Source organism: Amphibalanus amphitrite, unplaced genomic scaffold (assembly GCF_019059575.1).
Source record: "Amphibalanus amphitrite isolate SeventyFive unplaced genomic scaffold, NRLGWU_Aamphi_draft 001573F_arrow, whole genome shotgun sequence".
In the NCBI taxonomy this organism is placed as follows: Eukaryota; Metazoa; Arthropoda; class Thecostraca; order Balanomorpha; family Balanidae; genus Amphibalanus; species Amphibalanus amphitrite.
Window position 1 is genome coordinate 59,458 of NW_024883066.1, and position 13,146 is coordinate 72,603.

At 52.7% G+C, this 13,146-nt stretch overlaps 1 protein-coding gene across 3 annotated transcripts in view; it reads left to right on the forward strand.

Annotated features, from left to right (window-relative positions):
• Positions 1 to 13,146, forward strand: part of LOC122373934 (pro-interleukin-16-like) — an 84,579-nt gene that overhangs the window by 46,501 nt on the left and 24,932 nt on the right. The window contains exon 2 of one of the 3 annotated variants that reach the window (XM_043352391.1): positions 7,728 to 10,727. The exons of 1 other annotated variant lie outside the window; for it this stretch is intronic. In XM_043352391.1, the coding sequence (XP_043208326.1) occupies positions 7,803 to 10,727 (2,925 nt within the window). In that variant the 5' untranslated portion in view covers positions 7,728 to 7,802. Of the gene's footprint in view, positions 1 to 7,727; positions 10,728 to 13,146 lie in introns of those variants that run through there. One more of the 3 variants, XM_043352389.1, reaches the window with a different exon arrangement.

Genomic DNA, 13,146 nt, shown 5'->3' on the forward strand with positions numbered 1-13,146 from the left:
CCCAGCCAAGCCCGACTACGGTTTGGCCACTTCACGGCTTGGGCTGGTTGGTCACTGAGTCTGACCGACACGGTGGCTTGGTGTTGACCGTGACCGATTCACTGAGGTGCGAGCGGGAAGCGATAGCCGGCATACTGCGCGATTTAGTTTCTGTCCGTTGAGCTAAAACTGAGTTGGGAGCCATTGCTCTGTGACAGAGATGGCCACAGGAGCTTCCATCTGTGACGGAGCTGACCACAATGATGTGGCAATGGGCTTCTGTTCGTGACGCTTTTCACTGCGGACTTTCTTCGGGTTTCAGAGCGGGTGGGGCTGAGCGCGGAGCCGGACGTTCTGTGGGCAGACGAACGGAATACAGAGAGAAGAGATCGTCTCTCGCTTGACAGTGACCGACTGCTACCACTTTTCACTGTGTCCGGGGAGCACTGGCCATCCTCTGATATCGTCTGTAGATCTCTCACTGAAGTCCACAGATCTCTCAGCGCACACCGGTGTCGACAGGCTCTCAGATCCAGCCTCAGACGTCGGGCGAGCGCGCGCACCCCGACAGCCCCGCTGGTCCACCCTCAGCCATCGGGCCAGCGCGCGCACTCGGCGACACCCGGGCCCTGTTCAAGTGCTCTGCGGCCGCCGCGGCTCCCGCGGCCGGGAGGCGGAGCCTAATTTCGGTTAGGTTGAACACCCTCGCGGCTGCGGCCTCTGCGGCCGGCGACGAGAATGGCACAGTTATTTTGAAAGTAGATGCTGATCAAAATGTTGTGCGTAATGGCTATGTAATGGCTTTATCACTTCAATTAGTACCTTTTTGAAGCAATTATTCCTTAACAACTTATCAAATCAACCGAAACAAAGAGCGAAATCCGCAATGTTTTGTCTCACGCGCGCAGTTTATGTCGAAGTTTCCCTGCGGTCGCTCCCGAGCATGGGCGGCGCCACCGGGGGGGACGGGGGGGACAGGTCCCCCGCTATCGAAAGTTAGGGGGGTACAGTACCCCCCTATCGGCGAGGTCCGTTCAATAGTTGATAAGTGCATTGCAGAGTTATCCGTCGCATTTAATGCATCGTTGGTTAATCAAGCCAGGTTCTGAACAAAGATTGCTGTTGGGATGTATCGCAGGGGGTTATCATTTTGTGCTCACTGTGGTGCGTTTACCTTGACTAGTCTTTGAATTCTGGGGTGAAACAGTCAAGAAACCTGTTCCATAAGGAGAGCCACTAATGCTAAAGAGATGAGGGATGATGCTTCCAGAGATCTGCATTATCTCCCAAAGGGGGTGCCCCGCCATTTGCCAATCCCTTCTGTAGTTGTTACGATTGGAGGGTGAATATGAGGACGATGCGGGTCGTGCCAGCTCGATCATGACGAACACAATGGTGCCTTCATCACAGCTCTAACTGCCATTTTTTGACGAAGTTAATCAACAAGGACCGGAATCCTACCCTGGGGCATTTCACCTGACATCAGAGGTCGCCGGACCTGAGACCCTTTCACTCAAATTTTTAACGGTGCATACGCTCTTTGTTCCCGCGAAGCTCTAAGTACCTAAATAAAATCCATCAAAAAGTGTAATCAAAATAAATTCAAATAACGGCTGGTGACCTTCCATGACCTAGCATGACCTTTTGAGTGACCACCGATGACATGACCACTGACGGCTAGCCATTAGCTGCACCCTGCCCGTTACATATGGATCAGGTGGTGATGTCATGATTCTGAAATTATTACTGCAGCTTTGGCGCGCTTGTCAGAGCAGAAGACATTCCCACTTTTCTTCCATGTCTATTTGATGGTGAAGCCATCAATCTGACCAGACATAAGATCGCAAATTTGAAAATACGAAACATAAGAAAAGTTGGCACTGCTACTCATACCTAAGCAATTCGCAGCTTGTTGGAAACCAGCTTTGAGTTGACAAGTCTGCAAATTTTGATTTAGAGGCAAGGATGCTTGAAAAGGTGATCGATCTTAGGTGTCCTAGGATAAGTTTGGAAACAGGATGCACCGTTCGATGTGTTTTGGGCTTTGCCAAATTTCGCGGCGTTACGTGCCTCGTTTTTTTTTTTTTTTGCATACACGATATCTACGAGTACTTCTGGGGTTTTCGGTCAGTCAAGCCCCCGTCCCCGTCCCCCCCTATCGAAAATCCGTGGCGCCGCCCCTGCTCCCGAGCGACCGCGGGAGCCGCAGGAAGAGCTACGCATTACCCAGAATGCTGCTCTCGCCTGATTGGCCGCCAGCTAAGCTCCGCCTTTTCGGCCGCGGGAGCCGCGGCGGCCGCAGACACTTGAACAGGGCTCCGGCTGGCACGCACAGCGCTCCCTACATGGTGCGCGGGCAGAAGACGTCTCTGTCTCTATCGCAGACGACAGAGACATCCCCTGGCGCGAGGTTCGCACAGCGCGCACGGACCACTGGCGAACCGTTACGCTTCTCACAGATGTGGCCGATTAGCACACCACGCGGCATAACCGGGCGGCGGCACGCCCGACCTTGGCGGCAGCTCGGGTCGGCGGCGGGGAGGGGCCCGCCGTATCTAACCACCTCGCTAGATGTAACTGTAACCGAGAGATTACAGGACAACGCACGACCGATTTCCTTTGCTGAACTAGCCCACAAAGGCGACGATATGTATTCAATAAATCAGTGGCGCGAAGGAAATACATACCCCGAGATGGGCTTATAGATAGGCTTGTTTCAAACGGACACGAGCATGTAGAACATGTTTCTCGACTTATCCTGCCACGGACGAAACGGTTTCCCGTATTTCCTGACAGGTGCTGATAAATAAGGATATACCTAAGTCAAAGGCTCGAATGTCAGTGCATGGGCGTGGCGTGTGGCAAACAAAGACAAAACCGGAGCCGCCGCATTTCCGACGCTAATTTTTACAGCTCTTTATCCCTCTTTACAGTGCGCGGAAACTGCAATTTCATCTCAAAGAGAGGAAAAGTTGCACGCAATTCTACACATCAAACTAAAACGCTACTACAATAACAATGGTGACCGTGATATACCAGGTGTGTTTTACAGCAACCTAGCCGATAAAACAAATCTCTATGATAACAAAACAAGCAAAGATTGCTAGGCCGACCGATCCGCTCCCGGTCCCCACACCCCCCTTCCCGTGAGAAGCCGTGACTGCTGCTGCTGCACCGGTCACCGTGAGAGAGACCACTCCCCACCACCCCTCGAGCCGCCACTCTGTGTGACCGGACTGGGGCGTCCATGGACAACGGTCTGCAGCACCAGCACCCTGCAGCACGGGCACAGCTCCCGAACAGAGCGGCGGCTCTCTGTGATAAAACGGGACGGCTGTGACAGGCATTACGAGATGCAGGATGCAATCTGGACGGACACTCCTTGCTACCATGACAATCAATTCTATTCGGTCCGGGCCTAACTGGAAGCTTCCAATGTCTGATTGAAGCATGAGGCGCGACGGTTGCTGCCAGCCAACCAGATCCAACAGACGAACCAAGCTCGAGTCGTACCAAACGCGGCTGCGTGTCACACCTTATCCGTGCGTGTATCATTACTCACGTGCGCGGAGCGCGGCGGCGCCCCGCCGCGACCCCTGCCGCCCTAACGGACTATCTCTCCGTCATCGTGCGTATGACAGTGGCTGCCAGTGGTACTGACGTCAGCGTGAGCCATGGCACTGCAGTGACACTGCGGGACGCTCCAGTGGCACTGCAGGATGGCCCAGTGACGCTCCAGTGACGTTCCAGTGATGGTGAGGTCCATTGGGGCTGCAGCGGCAGCAGGGAGCACGTGCCACTGACACGAGGCACGCGCTGCGGGGCGGCACCTTTGTTCCTGCGCCAGTGACCTCGCGGCACTCCTCCTCTGTCGATATGATGACGGTGGCAGAAGCGTGCTCCGCTTCTGTGAGAGGCTGCCGGCCGCCGAACGCCGCAACCCGCCCATTTGCGGTCGGCAGACATTTGATCAATGTATGGGCTTCTGTATATATTTGGGGAAAATTGCACATCTATGTGTGCATGATGGTATTTGTGAGGCTGCAGCTATAATACAAACATCAGGTATGCAAATGCCATTTCAACCACCATTATTTTGAATGACCTCAACATTAGGGGCCCCATGCTCATTTGATACTGATGCTTTACCGAATGTTTCCACATACCCTCATCGTACGTGGCATATAGGCCGAAATGTTCGAAGTACCTTTTCCTTGTTGCATGGATTTCGGAAGATGGCATGCCTCTATTTGGTCACTCGCAGACTGTGGCGAGAGTTGGTGAGGGTTTTTAGATATTTGAATGATAGGGCAGGCACATGTGAACCTTTTTTGCTCATTAGTGACAAACTAATACCCAAATTCGACACTCATACTAAAAACCCTGGATTACTTTGATCACATATCAGATATAAAAGCCCATGCACTTAAGTCACTTTACAAGAAAATCACATCCCTATAGCATTACTTCGAGCAGCTCTTTAATAAAAAAATGTCCTTTGACCCGCACTCAACAGGATTAGCGGATATGCAACATATTTCGTGACTAACAAGATCTTTTCTGGGCAAAATATCTTCTCAAGGACATTTCGGATGCTTGGCCTCTGAAAAAAGAATTTGCACTACGCCGATACTCATGGTGCTGAGTTCTGGGAACAGCACATTGTTTGGTGGCCAACCCGCTACGTGCAAAAGGCCCACCATCAGTGTACTGAGCGAATCGTTCTTGTTCTCTTGTCGGGGACCGCGTCCGTAACATGTCATTGAGCGCCACTTCAGGTGCTATCGTCAGTATCAATATGCGCATCCATATTTACCGAACGCCTCTTCCCGAGATGCCGTTGCGGCGCCCGGGTAGCATGTCGATCGTCCGATAACACCGACCCTCCTGGACGCCTGTCCAGTCTCCGGCGAATGCTGATGCAGGTGTTTCCGGATGGCCTTTCAATGGGTAGCTGACACCCGAAAGGTGCGCACTAGTTGCCGCTCTGCCGGCTCCGGACCGACGGCAGAGTGACGCCGGTCAGTGGACATATCTGGCCACCAGCTGGTTATGTTTGCAGTGGCCAACAGCGCCGCGGAGAGCGTATATTGCCGCGGCGGCCACACCTGTCTGTCCTCCGATCCCGATACGGCTTATCGGTGGCGTATCGGCACCGGCAAGCCCCCGATCCGCCGGGGGTCGCGGCTGTGGCGCCAGTGATGAGAAACGGTCATCGGCCGGCTCGGCTGGACATGCGACTCTGTCCTCGAGTACTGTCCTCTCACTATATGACTGGAAATGGTGCTGAGTGATCATAGCGGACTGTTGATCGCTCTGAACCAGCCTCATACAACTGCGGGTGAGGCAGCCACTGTAGATCTAGTCGTTAGCGTCACAGAAGCAGCTGCTCACCACGCCGGAACTGGTTTGCTCGTCACCAGACTGATGACGCTTCCAGACCGTGTGTGAGACAAACTGGCGTAGAGTAGCAGCGTGAATGACGCTGATGACGGCGGCGATGACGTCCGAGGTGTTGGGGATGACGTGTGAATGTCGGGGATGACGGTGGCAGAGATCTCGGTATAGGTGCTTGACATTTGGTAATGCCACGACTCCCTTCACTCACGGGTGCTTATGAAGGGGATTTCATGTATCATTTGAATTAGCCGTCAGCACGATGTGTTGACACACTGTCATATCAACATAAATCAGTCTTAAGCAGCTATGCTGGGTGTTATTTTGGTCCTTTCAATCATAATCGTCCTTTATTACGCGACTGGTTCTGACAGCGCAGACATGCAAGCTGGCTCTCTGCTGCAAGACAATGCCATGTTTGTTTAGTCAGTGTGACCTCTGCAGCACCTTTCTCTTTCCAATTAAAGACGATGAGTTGAGGTTCGTGGCGTCTTGTCTTTATTTGACCACCTGTCGTCTCGTCTCTCTCAGTCAACCCTCTCTCCTGTCGCGTCACTCCCGTTCGCGGCCCAAGTGGCGGCTGCCGCCTTTCATCTCGACCTGAAGCCGTTGACCCTGACCTCTCCATTGAGGGGTCGGACAGAGGCGACAATTCTGTCACAGCGGCGGGTGACGGGTGGGTCTCGGCCGCGGTGGCCCCGTCCCGCTGCGCCGCTGTGAATGGGCCGGGCCTCAGTGGTGTGTCGTGTGACTCTGGGCCTGTGTTTGGCCTGTTTGGAGGTCGCCGGGTCACGGGTGGCCGCCGCGGCTCGTGACCGAGACAATACAGCCCCCAGCCGGGGAGGCCGACAAATAGACGGCACACAGTCGCCGTCCCTCCGACGGATGAAGACGATAGTTTGGAGTAATTTTGAGCACCCAATAATACGGTTTGAGATGAAGTTGATGGCTGGACAGGAAACACGATGCTGTGTAAGATCAGGGACAAACCAGTTTCTATGAATGAAAAGGTCGGATGGCGATGGGTCTGATAAGACATGGAGAAGAAAGTGAACTTACCAGCTCGGACGACAGACAAAAAAGTAATGAGGCCATCTGAGATTATCAGAGCTGCATCACGGGAACATTGACATGGAACAGGGATTGGTTTAGAGAGTTTGTCAGGGTCGAGATCGCAGCTGGGGCAGGCCACGGGACTGAGGATACGCAGGCCAGACAATGTGGCGGCCACCTTTGATCCTAAATGTTTCTTGCGTTATGAAACGATACGGTCCGGTCACAAATGAAAATTTAAAAAGCCAAAACATATTCCATCTAATGATGAAATGGATCCTCCGAGCGTTAAGTTGCCATGCAAGCGCATTGCAACTATGGTCAACATGTGCCATGTAAAGCAATGTAGCAATAAGTGTATAATCATCTGAGATGTTATCACAAAACCAGGAAGCATTTTCTCTACTTTTTGCTCGCCTGTGTAATAGCACGGCGTCAGGTGTTGAGATCCTTATCTTCTCGGTCCGCCCCAGCACAGGCCATACATACGAGTACATCTATTTCCACTCTGAGTGGTAGGAGGATCGTGTGTCTGACGGGAAAGTAATTTGTTTTCAGACCATAACTCGCGTCCAGATACGGTTCCAGCTAACCTCTGACCTTCGTTCACCTTAACGTCTCCGGCGGACTCGAGATAAATCTGCCCCGGCCGGCGCACCTTTTACCGCCGGACGTGCGGTGCCGGCCCCCGGCTGAACATCCGCCGACTCCCGACCGTTTTTGTGTCCCCACCTAATGCAGTCGTTTGGGACGGTGCCGGTAAACAGACGGGGCCCAGCTGCTTGACCTGCACAACATCGCGGGCCGTTGACAGAACCAAAAGGGCTGTCTGGCTCTCTAAGTGTGTTCTGTGTTCTTGACCTATCAGCGTGTTCCACAGTCGGTGAGGTGTTTGATCTTCTAGTGAGGATCACAGTCATCAGCCGCCTACGCTGTTGTTATTGCATACTGAGTGCGTTCGAAACATCAACTGAACGACAGTGCTAAGCTAAGCGCTTGGTGGTATGAGAAGCTACTTGACGTTGAGATGTTCCTTCCCATCGTGATCATCGAACGTCAGCATGATAGATAACGTGCGTAATAAACCGTTGTTGTGTTGTTCATAAATTGCTGAACTGTTGTCGGAAAAACGGTTATTTAGTTCAAATGAATGTCAATCAAGTTGCACGAATGATGATAAGCCTTTAAGTCTGCACCTGCCAGCTACAGGGCGTCTAAGTGCGACATATGTATGTCCGGGAACTGAAACATACGCAATCATGAAGCGTACATTACAGCGAGTTCTCTATTGCCGGCAGGTGCGAGCTGCTGCGGGACCCGGGCGGCGACCCTGATCCGCCCTCTCTGCGGACTGCCGGCGGGCCGGCCGGGTGATGGCGACCGTGTCCCGCCTGCGACCCGACTCGCTGGCCTACTGCGCCCCGTCTGAGGAGGTGGTCGGTCGCCGGCGGCGGCGGCCCGACTCTCTGTCCACCGGCCTGACACCCCCGCCGACCGACACCCGACTGCCTCCGGACGGTCACGAGTTTCCGCCAGAGTTCCGTGATCGCGAACAGACACCGTCGCCTGGCGACCCGATTGGTCACAGTGGACGAAGCGGGCTCGACGCTGACCAGAAAGGAGAGTCGCAGTCACAGTCCAGAACAATGCTGCTTGACGAGCCTGGTCTGTTCTTCGGGACTTCCCCGCAAAGGAGAGGCTGTCAGAGGTCTGAGTCGATGGTGGAGAGGGACGGAGGAAGTCCTGCGGATTTTCGTAGCAGGGTCATGGGAGAACATGACCTGAGGAAGTCCAAGAGCGGGACTAGCGTGCGCGATAGAATCGCACTATTCTCCAGTCCATCCAAGGAGAGTCTGTCCGGGTCCAGGACCCTGCTGACTTCTCAAGCGGGCTGTGAAAGGGAGACCAGTCTGGATAGCTCCAGGCTGAGTCAGGGCAGGAGTCAGGGTCGGTCAAAATCCGACTTGAAGCTGACAGGAAACGAGTCGCAGCGCTGTCGTTCCCGCGACGACGTAGTTCGTCGCAAAAAGATCTCAGATCCCTCCGGGGACAAGTACGGCAGCCTGACGCGCTTGCGTGGCAAAGACGGAGACCAATCGCCGGGCACAGACTCTTCTTCCTGTTCCTCACGATGTTCCCTGCCTGTCCCTATATCTCACTCACGAGAATCATCCACAGCTCGGTCAGAGTCCTCTGGAGACGAGGGTAACAGCCCTCTCCACGAAAGGTCTCAGAGTCTGTTCGATCTGGGCCACACCGAGAAAAGACATAGCTATGCCGGCATGCAGAGCAAAGCTTATGGTCACCAAAGCCAATCGGCCAATCTTCCCAGAAAGACATCTCTCAACTCAATCATGGAGGAGAGAAAGAAAAGCTTCTCAAAGCTCCGTGGTTTGATTATACCCAGTAAAGTAGATGTTACAAAGAGGGGTCCCGCTGACATGCCAGCGATCAAGAGCAAGGAGTTGCGCGTTCTAGCCAAGCCCACGGCTCGTCTTCTGAGTCCAGTGGCCTCCCCGAACCGCTCACGTCTCTCCACCCCGGAGCGACTAGAGCTTCCAGAGCCGCGTCACCTCTCCTCTCCGCCCTGGAAGGGCGATGCCTCCTCCACCCTTCCAGCCTACTCACCGGCCTTCAAACGCAAGAACGTCTCTGTGTACTCGTCACCGGGTTCCGCCTTCCGATCCGTGTCATCATCTGCTCGTTTGGGTGGCTCTTCAATTGAGCTGTCCCGGGCGACACCCCACGACACTGCCTCCCGCCGGCAGGAGACGCGTGGTGGGGCTCGCTCAGGCCTCCAGCGCACCCCACCAGCCAAGGAACCACTACAGCGCAGCAGCTCACTGAACTCTCGTCCCCCAGCCGGTGCTGGAGACAGTCGCCGCCGTATCTCCGACGACGTGGGCCCACTTGAAGGCCGCAGGCTACCCGCTCGGATTCAGCCTGCTGACAGCGACACGGATGTTGGGAGCTCGACGCTGACGTTGGTTGCAGAACCACTGGAGGAGACGTCGACTTCACGCGGTCTGCGCAGCCGCGCCGGGAGCTTCGATTTCGACCACCGCGCCAGCACGTCCACTCTACACGCCTCGTCGCCGGTCAAAGAACTCGACGTGGAGGAAGAGATCAGGAAGGCGGCGGCCGGTGAGCCGTCGCGAAGCCGGTCGCCGTCTCTGAAGGCATCAGGTCCAGCAGCACAGCAAGAGAGATCGGAAAGGGTGAGCGGCTCGCCGCCAAAGATCCAGGAGGATGCTGCGTGGCGTAAATTTTCGTCAACCACTGACTCCAATGTTACTGGACCAAGTGCCGGAGAGTCGCGAGATCTTTCGAAACTCCGGCAGTCTAACAAGGCCAGCGTGAAGTCTCTGAAAGAACGCTGGCAGATGATGAGCGACATCAGTGAAACTTCGTCCGCCTCCGTCAGCCGATCCCCGAGTCTCCGGTCTGACCGACCAGACGTTGTCGTTCGGGATCCGATATCTCGCGAGTCAGTGCCTCGTGACAGCGTTCCTCGAGAGACTTCAACATGCCAATCTGTTTCTCGCGAAAGTGTCACAACTGACTCTTCTTCAAATGATTTTGCGTCTCGAAAGACTGTTTCTCGTGAGTCAGTAATCCAAGAGACAGTTTCAAATGAAACTGTTTCTCATGAATCGATTACACAAGAATCCAGCACAATTGAGACGGTGACCACCACATCATCCCTCGCTGAGCACACTCCCTCCACCGCTCTTTCTAAGGAAACGCCCACCAGTGTGCGGGATGTGGTCGACCGTAACTGGCCCAGCATCGAGAGTGAGCGAGCCGATATTGACCGAAAGCTGAGCACGCCCAACTACGGTGGCAGCACACCGACACGGCTGCGGGACCGGCGCGGACACGTGCCGTCTCGGCCACAGAGCTGGGTCGAGAGTGAGCAGGAGCTGCGTATCCTGGAGACCGCCGGCGGCCTCCTGTCTGCCGGTGGCGGCGCTATTAGCACCTCATCCAGCCAGGAGAACATAATGGACTCGCTCGACTGCGGCAAGTCGCCCAGCGGCTCGACCAGCAGCCTCCTGGAGATGCTGACCGCCAACCTGAAGCGAAACGCCCGCTCTCGGCATGTGTTGAGCGTCAGCGACCTGCGGCGGGCCTTCGAGCGCTCTGATGGGCGCACGTGCCACGCACGCATGTCCTCGATGGACTCGACTGGCAGCGAGGACAGCCCGGGGGTGGCCGCTATGATGGGGTCGTCAGCCAGGGAGCACTACGGCAGCATCACGTCGCTGGCCTCGTCCACCAGCCTCATCTCTCCACACGTGAGTAGCAGAGAGTCCGTAATTCACAGACATGACACTTGGTGGAAGTTTGTGCCATGGCAAATGAATTACAAAGTTTAAATTTTTATAGGCTTCAACAGATTTGCTCTTTTGACACTTTCAATGCCAAGCATACCTTGTCTCGTCATTGTAGCGAGTCGGTCATATTTTGCTAGTTCGCATGATTACATATTTAGCCCGCGCCCCGCTGGGGGGGGGGGGGCAGAATCTGCCCCCCCCTCCCGTTTTTCGCCAATAACTTCTAAACGCGTTACGCCAGCGACGTCAAACTTCCGGTACCTTATCATACATCAATTTGACACGTTCCCTGAAAATTTGAGCGAAATCCGTCGGAAATTTTTTGAGAAATTGACGTTTTAGTGACGTCATGTTCGCCATTTTCGCCTCAAAAACGGCGAAATTTCAAACGCCGCTAACATCTTCATTTTTAAAGGAATCAAGACGTAACAAAAAAGGTTATGCGTGATTCCACTTTGTCTATCAAATGGCTATCTCGGTTTTTTGAAAATTTTGGATTTTGGCCCAATTTTTTTTTTCAAAAAACTGACTTTTTTGGGAAAATAGTTATAAAATCCAAAATTTTGAGTGTATCGAAAAAACCGGAATATATGTCAGAGAAGTGGTCTATGTGCACCTACATACCAATTTTGAGAAGAATCGGTTCAAAAATGTGGGAGTTATTCAAAATTTTATGACGTCACGACACACAAAATTTTTGAAAAATGACTTTTTTGGAAGTTCTAGACCTCGTACGGAAACAAAAATAGCACCATTCGATTCGCCGTGAAAACCTGCATCAGATAGACACCTTTTTAGGCCTTAAAAACCAACTTCAAAATTTGACCTCACTTGACCTGACCTTGACCTGACCTTGACCTGAAATTCATCCAGAGGTGGTCCATATCACTTATTGAGTGTGCCTATTGAATTCTATGAGTAAAATGACCCATAAAACATGTGTCGCACATGCCCTTTGCTATATTTTGTTTTTGGTGACCTGACCTGACCTGACCTTGACCTTGACCTTTGAATGACATTGTATGCAACGAATATTGTCTTGGTAGTCTAAGAACACGTTTTGGGCAATCAGTCTCAGTCCATTCTTCGGCAACTACGGTGCAAGGCCGATACTGTAGAAACTTGCATTTTGTACCCTTGACCTGACCTTGACCTGACCTCTGACCTACTTAAGCAAACAAATTTGGGCTCTTGAGATCCGCCTTGTTGAGAGCTTTCGATTGCCGTTTTCCCCGTCTTTCTACGACCATCGGTTCGGAAGTTAGACAGGGGGGGCAGAATCTGCCCCCCCCCCAGCAGGGCGCGTATGGCTGAATAGCCCAGCGGGGCGCGGGTTACCTACATTTGCATTGCATTGATTACATTTGCATTACATGTTCTTACTTTCATTTTATCAATCACCATATCGTACTACACACATGTAGGTAAGTGTTATAAATGCTTATAGCGTGGGTCTTTTAACACTCCAGATAAGCCAAGATTTCATTAGGACAAGCATGCATATTGCATATTGCAAAGCATAACTATCTAACACGAGCCGTGGATATCAAGATCCGCATATCCGCAGTCCGCGCGAGTGTTTGCATCTTTTACGTCGCTGGAAATCGCGATGAAGCCCAGATAATATTGCATGCTGACAAGAAAATATTGCATGTATTAGTTCTATTTCACTGGTCCATTTCGTTAAAAAGTTCATAAATCTCCCACATCCCTGGAACGCGAAATTGATGGCTAATGGGCACATGACACTTCTGTCATCAATATGCCAACTGCCGATCATGATAATTCCCGTTCGTAGTAAAACCAATCCCTCCCACCATGTCCATCTGGCTTCAAAACGATGCATCGGCCCGCCTCGAGTGGGTACCTTGCTACGCCTTAGTCTGCCTCTGTAACTGTATCCGTTCGGAGTCAGTCTCTTTGTTAACCCGCGCGGGGCTGGGGTCTCCAGCCGAACGTGCGGGGCTGGGGGGGGGGGGTAAATTTTACCCCCCCCCCTGTTATCCCCCAAACTAATGGTCCGATTTGGAAAATTCAAACGCCAATCGAAAGATCTCATCACGAACAACTAAAAACATGTACTTAATTTAAAGTTTGAGGTCAAGGTCAAGGTCAGGTCAAGGGTACAAATTGCAAGTTTCTACAGTATCGGCCTTGCACCGTACCTAGTTGCCGAAGAATGGAGTCATCGACTGAGACTGATTGCCCAAAACGTGTTCTTAGGCTACCAAGACAATATTCGTTGCATACAATATCATTCAGAGGTCAAGGTCAAGGTCAGGTCAGGTCAGGTCAGGTCACCAAAAAACAAAATATAGAAAACGGCATGTGCGACACATGTTTTATGGGTCATTTTACTGATAGAATTCAATAGGCACAC